The following is a 19041-nucleotide window of genomic DNA, read 5'->3' as shown; positions in this document are numbered from 1 at the left end:
GCCTTGCTGCCTGCACAGCTCCTTACATCTTCTCACTCCCCTCTTTGGTGGGAAAATGCACCTGCCTGCCTTTTTATTCTCCTAAATGTGATTCCCTGAGGCGCTGTGACATTGGACGATTGGCTTGGCCTTGTTCAGCAGCAACTCTGGCCTTGAATTAGCCCATGTTTACTCTCTCGGGCCTGCAGAGAGCTTCTGGCTGCTTCTTGCAGCAGCCATTTTCTGCAGCCCCCTGCCCCCTTTTCCACCAGGACCCAGCCACGCAAAACTCTGACAGAAATCAAGGCTGATTTTGAGCTCCTGAACTTCTGTGATGTTCTGCCTGTTCCTGGAGGAGCCACGTCCAGAAGTAGGGAAATTCTTCCAAGCCAGTCTCTTCAATTTATCCCTTTACCCTTGAGAAAGATGGGAAGTTGACTTCACAAAAGCAAGATATTTTCCCTTTAATAAATTAATAATAATAATAACAATGATCGCCTTGGAATAATGACTAAGGAGCCAGTAACAACGTACAAACGCAGCATAAAGGGGCAGAGCATATGGCAGTTTCCCCTTTGTAACTCTGACCGCCAACGATTCATTTCAAACACTGGTTACAGGCAGATGTGTGGGAAATTGTTATTTATTTTAGTTCTACTTATTTATTGCTTTAAATATTATTCCAATTTAGTTAGAGTTTGATCAAGGATGAGATTTGGCATAATGGAAGGAGAGAAAGGCAGGAGAAAACCCACAAGAGTGAGCCAAGTGCTTCGGGCTTGTTCCTCAGGGCTCAATTCTAGGGCCAGTTCCAGTCAATCCTTTTATCAGTGATCCGGGGGCAGGGGTTGGATGCACCGTTAGCAAGTTTACTGATGCTACTAAACCGGCAGCCGCTGTTAAGTCTCTTGAGCAAGAACAGGCCTTGCAGTGGGCTGTAGATACACTGGAGCATGGGGCAGTCATCAAGGGCATGAAATTTAACAAGACAAACTGTTGGCTTCTGCACCTTGGGTGGCTGGGTGCCAGGCACAAGTATAAATTCATAGAATAACAGAATATGCTGAGTGGGAAGAGATGCACAAGGATCATCAAGTGCAACGCTTGGCTCCACACAGGGCCGGCCAAGCCAGATCATGTGACTGAGCGCTCAAAGCTGTGTCAAGGCAGGTTCAGACTTGAGCTCAGGATCAATTTCTGTACCAAGAGGGTGATCAAACACTGCAACAGCCTTCCTCAAGGGATGGCCCACGCCCCGTGCCCATCCGTTTCAGAGGCATTTGGACAATGCCCTTAACAACAGGCTTGAACTTTTGGTCAGCCCTGGAGTGGTCGGGCAGTCGGACTAGAAGATTGTTGGAGTTCCTTCCACCAGGGACAGTTCTGTTCTGTTGTGTTTTATTGTCCGTCAAGGTTTGTGAAAGCCAGAAGACCACCAAAAAGTAGTCATCTGACATGGCAGCTTCTGGAAGCTGCCTGAGTGCCATGTTTACTGGTCACCAACGGACAAGCGTGACGTCACCCAGCCCTGTAACCCAGCACACAGGGGTGCCCAACGGCCTCAAGCGCAGACTCCAGCTGAGCAGCCAGCGAGGCTGGAGTGCTGAGCGAAGGCTTGGTGCTGGTGCCTTACTCAGGACGGTTTTCAAGTGCGTATCCCAGAGATACTGAAGGGTGTGTCCAGGGCACACGCGGCGCATCTTCGAGCGCAGCTTCCAGCTGCTGCAGTGCCATTTGGAGGAAGCAGTTCACCACCCGCAGCTCCTCCCAGCCCACCGCAGCCAGAACAGCATGGCCACGGAGGTGGAACACCGCTGTCCAGTCTGCCTGGACAGCATTGACAACGCCGCCTTCGTGATGCCATGCCTCCACCAGTTCTGCTACGCCTGCATCCTGCGGTGGGCTAACAGCAAACCTGAGTGCCCCCTCTGCAAGAGGGGAGTACAATCCATCTTGCACTCGGTGCGGGCAGACCATGAATTTGAAGAGGTCCACATCAGACCACCACGAGAGGACTCAACATGGCCTGCCATACCTGCAGCTGGAGGAGCGCCCGCACACCCGGGGACCGACAGCCCCCCTCGCCCGCTAGCTGCCCAGCCGCCGGCGGTGGAGACGGTGCCCAGGGCTACAGTGGGTGGCCTGCAGCCAGACACCTGGGCATCTCTCTTTGATGAGCACCCAGCCCTCCTCCAACGCTTTCTGCCGTGGCTACAACAACACCTGAGGGCCACATTTCAACGGCAGCCTTCCACAGCAGATGTGTTGGAGGACCTCATCCGGGCCGTCCTGGGCTTATACGGGCTGGATGAAGACGTGCTGGTCCGGCTGCTGCAGCCCAGCCTGCAGGAGCGCGCAGTGTCGTTCGTGCGCCGGCTCATCAGTGTCGCCGTGCGGCGCTGCCGCAGGGAGGCCCGACGTCTCCTGGGCCTGGAGGATGGCCCTGCAGCCGAGGCGCGGGAGGGCAGGCCCACCTCTGCCCCCCATCCTGCTGCCTCCAGAGCCGGCTCTCCTGCCCCTGGACCAGCCCCCTCCAGCAGCCCAGCAGGGGCTCGGGAAGAGGAGCGCCCCAGCACCTCGGCCGCTGCTCTTGCTGGGCATCCCACCAGCCCACACCACGCCCCCTCTCCCATCCACGGGGAGCGTGAAGAGCCGGCGGCGGGTCTGGGGCAGGCTGTGGCAGGTCCCTCCAGTGCCAGCCAGGGCAGGGACCGTGCCCCTGGGAGACCAAGACGAGCAGCAAAGAGGAGGGCCAGCGGCTCCCAGGACTCTTCCCAGCCCCCCAAGAGGCCACCCTCCCAGGAAAACTAGACCTGGGCCCAGGAGCTGCCAACACCAGAGCCGGTCCAGCAGCTGGGGCACACCCCCATCACTCGCCACCCCAGCGCTGTCCACCACCTTCACTGGACCCAGGAAGTGCACTGGCAGCAGCAGAGGTGAGTTGTGGGGGAAACCCTGGGCAGCTGGGAGGGTTGCCTGGTGCTTTGTAAAGGCTGTAAAACTGAAGTAACTGTTTTCTCTCCGGCTGGCAGAGGATGAAGGCACGAGGGTTACGGGTAGCTGGGCAGCTGCCGACTTGCGCAGCCTGAGGCGGCACGCAGCGGGCCGGGAGGGGGGTGGGGGGCAGGTTGCGGGACCGGCACCCCCACGTGACGCGAGGTCCGCTGCGAGCGTGGCGGGGGAGCTGTGCTGCTCCTGCGGCCGAGCCCGAAGGAGCCTTTTCCTGGGAGGCGGGGCCACCCGGAGGTGCTCGGGGCCGCGGCCTTCTGGCTGGGCCAGAATGTCTGGGCGGTGCGCAGCGGGAGGAGGCGGTGGGCTCTGGAGGATGGGCTCGGTGAGGCCCCGTGTCGCGGCGGGAGGAGGGCACGCCTTGGCACCCGTCGTCCGCGGCGGCGGCGGGGAGGGAGCGTCTGGAAGGCTTTGGGCGGGTGAGGCTGGGCGGTGGGCGGCATCCCGGAGCGAGCGGTGGGTGTCCCCCGGTCCCGGGTGCCGTCTGGGGCCGTTGGGGCCCTGTAGGCAGGTCCGGATGTTAAGACGCGGTCCTGGGGGCAGCGCGGGAGGTTGTGCCAGGTGGGGCGGAGGGTCGCTGAGGTCTTTGCCGGGCTGTGTGTGTGAGGAATGTCGGCGGGGTCCGCCCCGGGACGAGCTCCGGCAGCCGTCCCGTCGGGGCGACTTTCCCCCCTTGGGCAGCACACCTGCGACTGCACGGTGTCTGCCCCTCACCAGACTGATTCTGGTGTAGGCAGTCTGTCTTGTTGCCCTTACTCTGAACCGTCTTGTCCTTCTAAAGAAAGGCTGCACTGGCCCCAGTGCTCCTTGCTGGCAGGCTCTGGGGCTTCTTGCAGCGTTACGGTTGTGGGTTGTGAGGCAGATGAAGCTACAGAGCAAGACCCCTTGCGGCCTCAGTGATGACTGGCAGTGGTATTGGAAACCACCAGCACTTCACGGAACTTCCAGCTCCTGATAGCTTGCTAGGTCCTGTATAGTGATCTGCTCCTGCGAGTCACCCTCCTGGTGACCAGGCTTTCTCCCGGCACTGGGTAGTGTTCAGATGCCTGCTCTCAGGGCCCTGTGCTCCAGCGTTGCAGCTCAGGCTGGAAGTGCTAGATCCCTTGTGGTTTTAGCTGGAATTAGCATGATTGGCAGTAGAAATCCTTACCCTTGAGGATCTCTTAGCATAGGATAGAAGTGATGCTTCAGGAAGTCTGTTTCTGGAGGATACCTTGTTGCAGTGCTTTGCCCTTTCTAGTTCGTTTATAGTGCCGTGAAAAACAAACGTTTCTTTTGGGCAAAATCGTCTGCAGGTGCTGGAGCTGTTGCATCATGACATTTACCCTACGTCAGTTGGTACAAACTGGTTGAATGCATGTGGTTCTGTGTAGCTGTGTCTTTGGGTTTACGTAGTCCCATGAAGATAACACTGTATACTAGACCAACAGTTCTCTGTGGTCATCAGTGGCTTGTGGAGCTATGTAAGCCCTCTATGATTTCAAAATAACAACAGTAAGGGTGTTCAACTGTCCTGGTTTTGGTCCGGATGGAGTTAAATTCATTTGTAACAGCGGATGGAATGCTGTGTTTGGGAGTTAAAATGGGAGTAGTGCTGATAACACCCTGATGTTTCTGGTTGCTGTCAGACAGTCAAGGACTTTCTCAGCTCTTCATGAGAAAGGAGGGGCAAAGCCAGGACAGGTGACCTAACTGACCAAAGAGAGTATTCCACGCCAGTTACCTCCTGCCCAGGATATCAGGGGGCTGACGGGAGGAAGGCCGAGGGCGGCTCCGGGACGTGCGGTTCTTGGGGGACGGTCGGGTTCTGGGACGGCTCTGGGTGGCACGGGCTGAGTTGTGTGGTTTGGTGAGAAACTGCACTGTGTATCAACAGCTTCATATATTTTTGCTCTAGAGTCCTGTCAACATTGTTATATTGTATCTTTCTGTTATCTTAGTAAACTCTCCTTATCCCAACCCACGGGCCTCTTATTTCTTGGTTTTGGGGTTATTTGCCCCTTCCTCTTCCTTTTCCCTTCCCTTACCACTTACCCCTTACCCTCCCCTCCCCCCCATCCCTTTTCCCTGCTCTTTTCCTTTAAGGAGCAGGCAGCTGTGTGGATCTCGGCTCTCAGCCGGGGTGAAACCACGACAGAGGTGAAATCAAGCAGCAGCTGAAAGGAGCCTTGATGAAAGAAAGTGTTTCTGGGAGGGTTTGGTCAGTGATTACAGATGTTGCACAGTGGGAAATTCTCTCTTTGTTTGCTGTGTATAATTGGAAGAAGAATGACTTTAGAAATACTTCTGCGAGGAGGAACGTGAACTCCCGTAGGTGAGTGAAAAGACAAAATCTTACTGCAAATTCTTCTGCTTAGTGAACTTTAGGGGAGGGCTGTGTAGCTCCTTTCTGAGGGATGCTGAGATGTGCTTATTCGTCAAGGTCAGTCTGTTCCCCACCAGGCAGTTACTGACCCTTTCATCCTGTCTGCAGAGAAGCTTTCAAGTTAATTGAAAAGGTACTCAGAACCCACAGTCCCTGGGTCATCAGAGCTTTTAGGAGGTGTGCTGCACAGGAACCATACTTGCTTTCCGAGTCTGGGCTCAAATGCTTAATCTTGAGTTACTTTATTTCCTCTTACAACACACATTGGTTGTAAGAGGAAATACACTTTCTCCTTTGTGATTTCAATGCTTTCATTTGGTTTTGATGCTCCTTAGCCTGTCCAGACTAACACTGGCATCCTACTTTTTGTATTTTTCAGTTTGGTCATAACAGTAATTTTCCCTCTACATTAAACATAGCTGTATACACATTTTAAACAGCAGTGAGGGTTTTTTCTTTTTTCTAGAGGAACCCCCCCTGTATTTTTGTAAGTGGAGTTCTTTATAAATACCTGTGAGTACTTTTACTCAACACATTACCTAAGGCTTTTCCTCTGATACTTGTTAAATGTAGTAAGCTGTCAGTCCTCAGTAGCTACTGAGGTAATGGATATGATGGAAAATATTTTCCTGCCAATTTTTCAGACATAAATTCCTTTCTGTAGGGTTTTTATGTTATTAAAATGTCCTTATGGAATTGCTACCTCAGGGAGTGGTACAAACAATCTCGGTCTGGTTTACCAGACTTGGGAGGAAGCAGGGGGTTTTAGGTGACTTCCTCTGCACTGAAGAACAAAAATCTCCAGGTGTTAATCTTAGTCTTTCATCCTCTCCTTTTCATCTCCTGAGGCCTTTCTCTTAATTTAGGGGGTTTTAAATAAGCACATCGCTTTACTTTTCCACAAGTAGTGCACTGTACAGGTGTAGTCAAAGATGCTGGAAGATACTTTCAATGTAATGTGGCCTTCAAAAGAAAAGCCAAAGTTTTCAATTACTGTCACTTCTGATACTCACCAGAGCAGTACGAGACCTGGATTTTACAGGAATTGTGTGCAGTGGAGAACTTGTTCAGTGTAAATGAATGTCATTGTACTTCTAGGTAGGTTGGAAGTAAATTTCCCTGGTTTCTTGTGGCATGTCTGGAGGTTTCTTTAGCTTCTCCTTTAAGCAGACAGGGTCATAGAGTTCAGGTCACGGAGTCTGGAGCCCTAGGCCCTTGCAAGCTCTGCCACTATGCCTGGTGTTGGAGAAAGTGCTTGCAGTCAGTTTGATGGTGGGTCGGGAGCATCTGTGGCAGTGCTTAAGCTGGAGAGGGCTCCAACTTCAGGGGTAGTTGTGGTTCTTTACGGGCAGAGCGGGGAGACTTCATTCTCTGTCTCGCCTCTTGCCACCTTTTGCATCCTGTCATGCATCAGCTCTGAAAAGAACAGGTCCTTGGAGTTACTACAGCTCAGTATTGCAGCAAACACTATGCCTATTTCTCAATATATGACTTTTTTTTTTCCTCTCTTTTTTGTCTTACAGTTTTCTGTAGCTGAAGGAAAATGATGGAAGAGAGTGGAATAGAGACAACTCCACCCGGTACACCCCCACCAAACACAGCAGGGGAGACTACAGCTGCTACCACTGCTGCTACAGGTAGGTCATTAGGTACAGAAACTTCCTCAGAAACTCAGTGATATTTATTCATGTCTTTTTAAAGCACAGCAGTTCATCCAGAGGTGTTGGGATCAACCTAGAGAGCTCTTCTCCAGGCTGATGGGAAGAATTTGTTTCTTTCTCATGGCAGTATGGCATACATCTGACAGAGAGTAGTGTAAATGTTTTTATTATTCTTGAAACTTTTTGATGAAGTCATGTGGATGCACTTAGGGTTTTTAAGGACGTGGGGACAGGGAATACTGGCCAGTACAGTGCACAGTGAGATGAGCAGCACAGAAGGGAGTTCAAACAAGTCTACAGTCTTGTGGGGGATAGTGAGAAACGTGGACGATCACTTGGATTTTACTATTGTGGGTGGTAATCAGAGCACTGAATCTGATTTTTCCAGAGTCTGAACCCCATGTGCTTGACTACCGAATGCTCAGTTTTCTGACACATCTGGTAACATTACCTTGAGTCACACTAGTGCCGTGGACTCCCGAGTGGAGCGCTCTTAGCCCCAGGAGGATGTGCTGGGCGATCCATTGGGTGCAGGAAGAAAATACCAGAGCATTCCTTTATAATAGTTTTATCTAAAAAAAGAAGAAAAATCAAGCTTTACTCATATTGAAGATACTTCTTGGCATATATTTCAGAAACCACCAGAGACGTGGTAAAAATGTCTGTAATATTAAATGCAAACAATATGTTGACAAATGGATTTGTCAGGAAATTCTGTTGGAAGGAGACATAGAAAACATTGCTGATGATTATAAGAAACAAGCATGAGAACAGATCACAGTATGGAAGGTTTGCTGTACAGATGTTCCTAACGTGTTTCTGCTTATGGTTTTTGCTAAATTCTGTTTCAGTAATGAAATACAGAAAGAACAACTTTATTGTCAAATGCTGAAGGAGGGCTGTGCTGGAGAAGCTGCATCCTCAACAGTGAATGATTTCTTTAATAAAAGCCATGTTTTTATTAAGACTGCCTCAGAGTAACCATTGATGGAGTGATTGCTTTGACTAGGCTAAAAATGGATTCTCGAATAAGGTTACCGATCTATTTCCACCCATGACATTTATTGACCGCCTCATTCATAGGCAAGTTACTGCAGCAGTGAAAGTGGAGCTGGTGCACAAAGGGCTACAGGATGCCAGCAGTGTGGTTAACTTTATAGAAGTTCTCTTTAAATAGTAGGGGTTGTTTTTAGCTGCACCTTGTAATGGTAGAGGAAGTGACCGTGAAACTTTTGTGCATCGCACAGAGGTTTGCTGGTTGTCTTGTGGCAAGGGATTTAAATATGGCTTCAGCTTTCTTCTTGTACCAAAACAGACTTGCAGACTCGCTGACATTTTCTGTGATGACAAGTGGCCATCAGCAGTGTGCTACCCAGTAGTTATTTAAAAAAACCCCAAAACACACTTACAGTTTGTCCCTTCAAGATAAAGGTGGTTTATCCCTTCAAGATAAAGGTGGTGTTTTAAGAAGGAGTTACCTACTTCTTTGTAAGAAAGTCATGCGTTTGAGAAAATTGTTATTTGAAAGTGTTTATGTTGTCAATGCATTCCTGTTGCCAAAATCATTGCAAGTGTCACACAAAAAACCCTTTCCACTCTGTATATGTAAATTGGCAAAGAGAATTTCCTGAGCTATGTAAAAATCTTCCAGATGAATTAGCTTTGGTGGATTTTGAGCCCATTTGTTAGGAATACCAAAGTGCAACACCTTCTGATGATTTTTCCAGAAGAATTGAATGACATCAAGGAAGATGAACATTTGCTAGCTGAATTTCAAGATAAGCCTTCATATACTTGATGGCTGGGAGACGAAAACAAATAGCATGATTTTGTAAGCACATCCAGCAACACCTTTTCATTTGGGTCTGTGTGTCTTTGTAAGGCATTTTTTCCAGGTGTGACAACCATTAAAGCCATAATCGGAATATAGAACCAGACCTCCAAATTGCTGATGTAAAATTAATGAGGCTTCTGTAGTAACATTGCTCACACTACAATATTATTAATGGTATTCTATAGTGTGCTAACCATTAATAACATAACATATTGTTTTATGAATATACTATTCAAATACTAATTTTCAGTGGGAGCAGAAGAGTTTCTTGATCTTTATCTCATCCTTTTAATATTTCTGTTCTGTATGTTTTAAAATCTATGGAATATACTAGGACAGTGGCCCATGTAAGTATTTTGTAGCTATGTTGGGGGTGTGCATGTTCTGTTTTTTATTGACTGGTGTGCGTGATAAAGTTTGGAAACGACCTCCTTACGGTAACTTGGCACGTCACTTGACTGTCATCAATGTTTAGGCTGAGTGCAGTTTCACATCTGAGCTGATCCAACAGCTTAGTGCTGTAAAAACCAGTGTTTTCTGTTTCTCTGGCTTAATTTTCTGTCTAAATTTGGTTTAGAGAACAAAATTGGCTTATCCAAGGATCAGCTGGGGGCCAGACTGAAACACAGAAAGCAGAGCGTTTAGGAGCCTGGGTAGCTGGGTGCCAGGGAAGAGAGGGCTGCCTGGGGCTCAGCCCTTCTCATAGACCTGTACCTCTGCAGTAAGTCCCAGCCTCACAGGTCCCCTGAGTGCATTTCTTAATCTAAAGAGGGACACTTCCTGCATCTTCGTTATTCCTGTGGATGAAGCAGGAAGAAGCGTGCTAGCTGGAAATTTCTGAGGCCCACTTCATCTGCTACAAAATGGGTAGTCAAATGTTGACTCGTCTTTTTAGCTGTGATAAATAGGGTCAGAGAAGAAAAGAGATTCCAGGCTACTATCTCCAGAAATCGAGGGCAATTGGTGGTGGTTGCAAACTCAAGCAGAACTAAACTTTTTTCCTTTGAAAGGAGAAAAGCAGACTTGGTCAAAACTTGCTTGTAAACTAGCTGAACAATTACATACCTGAATCTCTGAGATGAAGGCTCGGTGTTTCTAAAATTCCATTTGTCTTTTTTTCCCCTAGCTTTGTCCAGTCCCCTTGCTACACCAAGCCTGTCATCTTCTCCTGAGTGCTCAGCACCTCTGGCAGCTGGAGCATCTCCACTTCCTCCTCCTATGATGACTTCATCTTCTTTTCCACTTGTGCCATCTGCAACAGTTTCTACTATGGCGCCACCTCTAACTCCAGCCCGACCTCCAGTTGCCCCTTCGTCTTTTAGTACCTCTGTGTCGCAGTTCTCTACAGCTCCTTCATTAAGCTCTACTGCTGGCTCTGGTCTTCCTGCACCTCCTGCTGGTCCCCCGATTTCAGGATTTTCCATGTCTTCAACATATGATATCACCAGAGGCCACGCTGGTCGAGCACCACAGAGCCCACTGATGCCATCATTCTCTGCACCTCCCGTCACAGGTAACCTTTTGTATATAGACCTTTGTGCTTGTGAGACAGGATGAGGGGTCTCCTGGGTGGCTACTTCAGCAGTCTGCTAGAGTCCCACAAGTTCAGCTTCTTTAGTATTCTTGTGACACTTAATTACTGAGTAGCTGCGCTTGGAGGAATGGAGAATGGCCTTTGAAGTACGATCACGGTGTAGGACAAGAGTCCTCTTCCACAGAGTTCTGCTAGCACTCAGGCTCACAGAAAAGTGTTTGAGAGCAGTATTTTAAAATGTGCCCAGGAAAGCCCAGCTGACCATTTATTTCTGTGTTGCTGCTGTTCAGCTCAGAGGCAATTTCAGCCATTGTATTTCCACGGAATGGTAAGGTATCTCAGGCTGTAATCTCCTAATGGGCAAGTTTTTGTTCTGAGAAGCTCGCTATCTGTAAGAAGTCGTCCGTCACATGAGAGTAGCTTCTCTTTTCTTGCTTCTGGCTACTAAATTGCATCAGGACAGTGAAAAATACTTGCCTGCCATGCAAGCGAGTGCTGTAGTTGCTGAACTGAGGTGATTTTCTACTAGCCTAATGGAAACTTAGCTCTTCAGCTGCAGTTGGGCCAGGCTTTAACCATTGTTTGTGACATGTCTTTTAAGCAGTCTGTCCAGAAAGACCTATGGAAATTTGAAGACAATAAAAAGCACCACTCTTAAGCTAACATGTCTTTGTTTAATTTTACACATAAGGTGCAGGTAGGCTCGGTTCTATGAGCAGATATTGTTGAACTCATTCACAGTAGTTGCCTCTGCTAAACTCTAACAAGCAGGATTGTTCTGGGGCCTTCAAGAAATGAAAGGAATCAGCCCAGTATTATTCTATTCTTCCTGTTCATTTTCCTGTAAAACAATTGCATGTTGCTACGGCATAAGAAATGAAACGCAGTACTTGTGTCTTGTTTTTCCCTCTTCCTAGGTGTCTTCACAGATCCTATTACTCAGCAAGCAACTTTCTCTTCCCCTTTGGCTCCTGGAACTGGTTCTGCAATCACTTTTCCTGAGGAGCTTGAAGACCCCAGAGTAGCTACTGCCCAAGGTGGAACACCTGCTGGAGGGCTGTGGGGGTTTATAAAGCTCTGTGGTTTTGTATGTTACCTTTCAGGAGGAACTACCATTTTTTGTTGTCTCTAACAAGATACAACTTTTAAGTGCATGTTGCTCTAGGTCCTGTCTTTCCTCTGTGCTCAGTTGCAGGTGGCTGTTTTTAATAGGCGCGTTTGCTGAAACTGTGCTTCTTTCCTTTCCAGAAGAGGAATGACTACATAAATGCAGGCATCTTGGTGCTCGTGACAGGGAGATCCTTCTACCTTAGAGGTTTTGTCACATGCCCTTAAATCATGGGAAATGTCAGAACCTCTTTGATTCTTTGTACATCCTGTTTTTTTTTATCATTTCCTAATGAACTGAATTGGTTTTTTAGGGGATGCAAGTCCTGCCTGTTCTAAACCAAACAAGTCTCCTCAGGGAGAGGCAAATAAGTGTTTCTTCCACTGAGGAGGGGTTTCTTAAGAGGTGTCTGTGGTATTTTGTAGGATTTTTCTATTCCGCTAGAGGGCACGGAGTGTATAATGCAGAACAGATAATCCTTGTGGTGCGATCTAATCGTAGAGAGGAAATAAGCAGCAACAACTGACAGCATCTCATGAGCCTGTAACCTTTTTGGAGCTGTGACATGCTACATCTGAGTAGCGTCGTGAAGGCTGTGGCAGAAAGATGCAGGGACTGTGTGTGAGCTCTGAGCTGCCTTCAGGAGCAACACTACTATCTGTACTGTGCGATAGTAAATCGGAAGGAAGAATCAAGATTGACGTCCCAGTGGGACTGGAGACTTTTGGAGGGGCTTTCAAGGCCTTTTGAAGAAGAAAATCTGGAAGAATGAGTTGTGTGTGATGTGGCATAGTGAGCCCCCCTTTACTCCAGTGATCTTGACAGTGCTACAGTCTTAAAGAGCAAGATTAATCGTCCATCAGTATGGTGAGAGCAGAGTTGTCGTGCTGCTTTTTTCTAGGGCACGTGTCTTATAATCATAAAAAGACAGCTTCTTTGGTCTTCAAGTAGAAATGTCTTCCAGTCACCATATTCCTCTTGCTTTTTTGCGATAGAAGGTAATGTTCCAGAAGAGAAGGTTTTCCTTGTGACATGATTTTGTAGCCCGTTTGAAAGGGCAGTAGTGAATTAGTTGAAAAGCCAATCTCATCCACGTTATTGTTGCCTGTATACCAGTAGGATCCAGCAAGTGACCTATGTCTGTTTCTGGAGAATGTGTATGATTGACTTCAACCCAAATGTAGATTCTTTGATTGGAGTATTAAATGTTGTACGTGCTCTGTGTTTTCCATGACCTCTGAGAATTTCCTAGGTGGAAGAATGAGGAATCATTAGTTGTACTGAAGCTGTCAAGTGTTGGATGTGTGGAAGCACACGTCAGAGTCAGGTTTTTAAACATCAGACAGAATCTGTGAGGCTTAACTGTCAGTTGTTGCAGAAATGCAAGCTGGATTCTCTGTTGAAGTGCATACACGGCAGTGCTGCAGTTATCTCTGTTTCTGCTCTTGAAATCGATTGAACTACCTTTTTTGCTCTGCTGTTCTTCAGAAATCCAACACCATTCTTTCAGATGTCCCTCAAGGTAGATAATAGGCCAGCAAGACCCTGTCAGTGTTTGTGCTTACATTTAATGAACTTTTAGGTCTGTCAGCAGCTCCACCTGGGATTTGGCTGGAGAAGATAGAGCGTTTTTTCAGCGTTGTTTAGAATCTACTTATAAATTGAGGAATTTCAGCTCAATTTCAGCTGTAAAAATATTTGTTAGTAATGGGCCATTCAAAAATAGGTCCTCTTGTCTGTAAGGTCATAAAAAAGAGGCTCTTCAGTTGGAGTTGTCACAGTTTGAGTCTAGCTACCGAGTCTGATGATAGCTGTAATTAGTATTTGTTAAATGTTCAAGACTTCCCGTCCCAGAATAGGAGGAAATCAAGTGTGTTGCCCACCATCACTGGCAGGCCTGTTTCTGCATTGGTGCGTGAGAGGATGGCGGTGATGATATTTGGCCTTTGCTGTATCCGAAAAGTCACGCACTCCTGGTCACGTCTTGCAGCATTTGTGCTGGCGAGTGAGATGCACCAGGCATTACAAAGTGTAAATGTGGTAAGAAGACCACGAAGCAGCTTAATACTTGGGTTTTGTTTGGTTGGGTTTTAACTGTGCTATTGTGAGTTTCTTGGGGAAAAACGAGAAAATGATATGGAAGTCTGTTTGCTTATGTTTAGGGTGTAGCTGAGAATCCCATGGTGAAGTCTGTTCTTGATAAACCCAAACATTCAGTGGAGACCATGATTACACCGCTGGACCCTGGCATGGTTCCATATATCAGTAAGTATTTGTGACAAACCATTAAGTAATGCATAGAATGTTAGATTAATGTAACAGCACTTGGAGTTTATCTGGAGAGTGTGTTAATTCTGTCACAGTTACGTGGTGATTTCTCAGGTGCGTTGTCCAGTGAGACTCTCACTCTGCAGGCTGATTTTTTTATGTGCGTCTTAAGGTTCATTTACTTGTGTATTCTGCTGTAGTTTAGGTAGTAGCATAGTAATACCCTTCAGTTCAGGTTGTGAGAGATGAGCAAGTTACAGAGAACAAAACGGTGACAAGTCCTTGTCTGTAATCTGGAAGTCACATACTTTTTTCCCTCCCTGTTTCTCTGTTTGAGGGAGTGATATGGAATTGAGTTTAAAATATGCTGTATGTGTTCTGTTGGATCTGGTGATTAAATCCCGGTGTGTAAGGTATCGCATTGAGGGTCGACAAGCCGAAAGGTAAGCGTGCTCACAACGGTGTTTACATCGCTTTTGAGGCTTTCTTCTGACTTTCAGCTGTTCTGCTTTTCTAGCCCAACAGTATTTATACTATTTTAGGAAGCTCAGCAAACTTGAAGCAGTTCCTGAAACACTTGGGAAGAACATTGAAAAGGCTAAAACAGTCTAATAAAGTCTCAACTACAGGAAGGGAGGTTGTGGGGAGGTGGGCAATGGTCTCTTCAGCCAGGTGAGAGGAGATAGGAGAAGGGGAAATGGCACAAAGCTGCGCCAGCAGAGGTTTAGATTGGATATTAGAAAGAAATTTTTGCTGAAAGGGTTGATGATCTACAAAGGTCTCTTCCAGTCGTATGATTCTGTGATTTTGTGAAGTATTGCTGAGCATTGAGCCTGGAATGAAAAGCATAGTATCTCAGTTAGAGCTTTAAAATGAATAGGAAGGAGCAGCATTGTGGTAGTCACAATTTTGTGTTTTACTAAAGTACATTCATGTCACGTCTAACTGAGCTGAGATTTCTACAATTTGTCAGAGTACTGGACAGGTTTTATGGGTTGGGTTTTTGTTTGGCTGGTTTAGGTGTTTTTTCCTTGCTGTGTTTTGTTTGTTTGTTTTGTTTTGCTTTTTGCTTTTGTTGCAGCAGTCTGGTGAGCAGTCCTCCTTCTTAGTTGTGCTAGTGCTGCTCTTTGCATGTAGGTGAAGCTGGTCAGGAAACTGATGAGGCAGAGAAGAAAGCATTAACACCTTTGTGCGCTTTGTTTTTCTGAGCTGTCACTCAATTGGACCTGTGGTGTGATCCAGCTGACCACATTGCTGCACCATTGTACTAAAGCAGTGGGCAATATGTGGAATAAAACGGGATCATCTCTCATAGGGGGAAAGGGTGAATCAGCTTGGTCTCGGTAGTCTGGGGAAGACTTAAGGGGGGATCTGGTCAATACTCCTAAATATCTGAAGGGAGAATGGGGCCAGACTCTTTTCAGTGGTGCCCAGTGACAGGACACGGGGTAATGGGCACAAACTGGAACGCAGAAGGTTCTCTTCCATTCCCTACCATTCTTTGATTCTCTTGAGTGCATCCAGGCAGCTTCTGAGTATGTTTGAGGATGGAGACTTCCTCGTGGTTCTGGACAACCTGTGCCAATGCTTGGTTACCTTCATGGTTAAAAAGATCCTTCAGATGTTTGTATGGAACCTCCTTTGTTTCAGTTTGTGCCCATTGCTTCTGCTCCTGTCCATGGGCACCACCAAAAAGAGTCTGGCTTCTTCCTCTTTGCAGGCTCCCTTCAGATATGTGTACAAATCAGTGAGATCCCTCTGGCTTTATCTTCTGCAGGCTGAACGTGCCTATCTCTGTCAGTCTTTCCCCCTAAAAGAGAGATTCTAGCCCAGTGGTTCATCTAGTTCAATATTCTGTCTTCAGCAGAAGCAGCAGGAGGTGAATGTCAGGATTATTCTTCTAAATCCATGAGTTGTCATCTTAAATGAGCACTATGCTTTGTTTCAGGTGCAGAATACGCCTCAGTTCCTGTTGTCCTTTTTTCATTGATGAATCACTTAGGAAGTAAAAGTTAGGTGACTAGCTAAATTAAGTGACTTCTGCTTCAGGAAAGAACTTTTGTGCAACGTGTGAGAAAGAGAAAACCAACTGAAGCATAGTCTTAAGATGTAGAATGTATTTAAACTGGCTTGTAATGGGAATGAAGAATAGTACACGCTCATAGATATACATCTCTCTCTATATATATACACACACCTGTGTTTTACAGAAACTGGGGGAGAACTGGACATAGTGGTTACTTCTACCAAAGAGGTGAAAGTTGCAGCCATTCGAGATGCCTTTCAAGAAGTCTTTGGAATGGCCGTTGTTACTGGAGAGGCTGCGCAGTCTAACATCGCACCCCAACCTGTGGGCTACGCTGCAGGTTTAAAAGTAAGTACTAAAGTACCTCCAGCACAGAGAAGGGCAATGGAAACGTAGGATGAGAGAGTGGTTTGGTTTGGAAGTGACCTTACAAATTGTCCTCAGTAGAGGGGGCTGAAACTCTCTGCACTAGACCACACTGCTCAAAGCCACATCGAGCCTGACCTTAAGCACTTCCAGGGATGGGGCATTGACCCAGAAAAATCTGATTTTCCCTAAGGGGAATGTCAGTCTGTGGCATTGGGAGACTTCTCCTTTTCTTGTTTTTGGTGTAACTTGCCGCCTGTTCCGTTAGATCATTCTGAAGCTGCTTGTTGGAATAGCTTTTGGGGTTCTTGTGCAAACGCGGTCACAGCAGTGAAGAACATTTATGTCCATTTTCTTCTAAAGCAGTTGATTGCCATCACATCTGGCATGCATTGTGATATGACTGTAGTTTGAAAGTGTATCAGGCATTTGTTCTTAGTCTGTCACTAGCACAGTACTTTGGGATGAAAACTAAACATGAGAAATTGAATAGGAAAAATGTAATCAGAAGTTAAGAGAGCCTTTGAGACTGGGTTGTCTCCCAACTAATTCTGTAGGTGAAAGACAGGTTGATCAACACTTGCCAAGGATCTTCCTGAACAGCTCCATTCTTACATTTAGTATGTAGGAATTCATTGTGCAGCTTTTCAAACATGAGTTTTATCATAGCTTGTGTTACTGTTTGAGATTCCTGTTTGGGAAAGGCTATGGTGCTTTTTCATGACTTTTTTGGTTTTTCTACTGTTGAATAAAAAGAGTAATTTTTTTAAATCGCTGTTTTCTGTTTAACTTGAAAATTCTGCTCCACAGGGGTTTTTTGCACTCATCTCTGAGTGTTGTATGATGTGATTGAAAGAGAATGTTGTCTAACAGATCATGTTCCCATGTAGGGAGCCCAAGAAAGAATAGACAGCTTGCGCCGGACTGGAGTAATCCATGAAAAACAGCCTGCTGTATCGGTAGAAAACTTCATTGAGGAATTGCTTCCTGACAAGTGAGAACTTGAAATATATCCCTGAGGTGGGGAGAGGGCTGTTTCTCATTGACTCAAAGGGTCTTGCTTCCAGTGCTTTAAAGAAAAAAATGTCATTTATATGTAGACACATATAAAATATATGAAACAACCGGAGCCGTAGAATTTTTTACAAGGGAACACAGGCACTTCAGTTTTTTATATATACATGAGTTGATACATGCAAATTTGATTTGAAAAATGCTGGGATGCCTTGATGTAAGTCATTGTTACATTTTTAACTACAGTTGTATTAGAGGTTGTAAAACGGTCATCATTCAAGGGCTAACATGTTGCTTTTCAACAGACTCTAACTTGGCTGTCATTGCAGGTGGTTTGACATTGGATGTCTGATTATCGAGGATCCAATTCATGGAATTCATCTGGAAGCTTTTACCCAAGCAACACCAGTGCCTTTGCAATATGTTCAGCAGGTGAGTTTTCTGTTTTCTTATTAAAGTTGGATTAAGACTTAGGATTTAAGATTTAATTTATGATGTCAGCTCTTACTGGTAGTAGCTACACTTGAATTTCTTAGTTTATAAAATGAGGATCAAAAATATTTTTCAGTCATGCATTGCCTAAAAATCTTCAGGCCTTTGTAGAAAAGCAGTTCTCCCTTGGGAGTCTTCATTCTGCAGTACATGGCACTTGAGCCGCTGATTTTAATTCTTGTTAAAGAAGAAGAAATATTCCAAGGAATCCCAGTGCCAAATAAACCATCCCATGATCAAAAACCCCCTGGTGTGAAAAGAGCTAATCACACGCAGAGTCGAGGTGTTCATTTCAGTTCTGGTCAGAACAGGGTGCCAGGCCTAAAACACCAGCACGTACACCCAGCACATCAAGCGTGCCTTTTTTATTACAGTCAGATGTAGCCGATCGGTGGTGTGAAACTTCCTTACCCACCTTTCATTCACCGTCACCATAAAGACGTGTTTTTCCTCATGGTTCAGAGACTTGGTGAGGCCTTGTAATTAGCACCCGCATGATTCACAAAGCGGGGTACAACTCGGCATTAAAATCAGTACAGGGGAGTTAAGGAGACGTCGTTTCTTGATGCTATTGCAAGGCTAGATTTGTGTTATATGCACTTACAAAAGGGGCAGAATACTTTGCAGGGTCCTCTTCTTCTAAATTCTTGGTCCATGAAGAGATGCCATCCTGGTTACTGTAATCTCAGAAGGTACCGTGAAGGGTACGTGAAGTGTCATGTACTTTGCACTCTGAACCCTTAACTTTTCCTACATCGGTAACAATTTCTACATGATCGGAGTTAACTTGGGAGAATCGACTTTAAATTCCCGTTTTGCCTAAAACCTTTTGGCTGAGACAACACTGTCCTCACCAGGAAGACAGTGTTTCAGAAGGTCATGAAGATGATGTTTAAAAAGTAAGTGGAGTTGCAGTGCTGGAATTCCAGATGGTCATTGGGAGACAATCCATTCACAGCTGATTTGTATAACTTCACTGGGAAACATTTGTAGGGGGTTATTAGCTCTATTATTACGCTGCACCTTTGAAGTAATGGGGATTTTATTGCTCCCCTCAGGGCAGAGTTGCAAATACCTCGACACTTGGATACGAGTAAGGGATTGAGGCCAGTACTGCGGAGGCATGATATGAACACATATACCCCTTTGACCTCAGTCAGAAGGCTCTTGTGACTTCTATTACATTTTGCCGTGCCTTGTGTCAAACATAGTGTGTTTGGAAAACACAGTTAGAAAAGGTTCTCATCAGAGACTGCTGAGCGTGATTGCCAGAGGACTGCCAGGCCCTGAGCATCTACAGGGGCACAGAAATCTGCTGGCTGTTCACGCTATTGCTAAGTGGAAAATCCAGTTTACTTCTAAAAGTTACAAATTCTGACATAAAG

At 46.2% G+C, this 19041-nt stretch overlaps 1 protein-coding gene across 1 annotated transcript; it reads left to right on the top strand.

Moving 5' to 3' along the window:
• Positions 1 to 6896: 6896 nt before the first annotated feature.
• LOC311203717 (protein PRRC1-like) lies at positions 6897 to 18753 on the top strand (the record flags this gene model as incomplete). The annotated part of the gene is made up of 8 exons (XM_084278474.1): positions 6897 to 6990; positions 9975 to 10361; positions 11300 to 11457; positions 13653 to 13755; positions 15969 to 16132; positions 17041 to 17144; positions 17494 to 17596; positions 18715 to 18753. 8 exons carry the CDS (start codon positions 6897 to 6899, stop codon positions 18751 to 18753), a joined length of 1152 nt encoding a protein of 383 aa, XP_084134600.1.
• Between the last annotated feature and the right edge of the window lie 288 nt (positions 18754 to 19041).

This window comes from Gallinula chloropus (assembly GCF_964237585.1).
Source record: "Gallinula chloropus genome assembly, chromosome: Z".
Classification (NCBI taxonomy): Eukaryota; Metazoa; Chordata; class Aves; order Gruiformes; family Rallidae; genus Gallinula; species Gallinula chloropus.
This window is presented reverse-complemented; position numbering and strand designations above follow the sequence as displayed.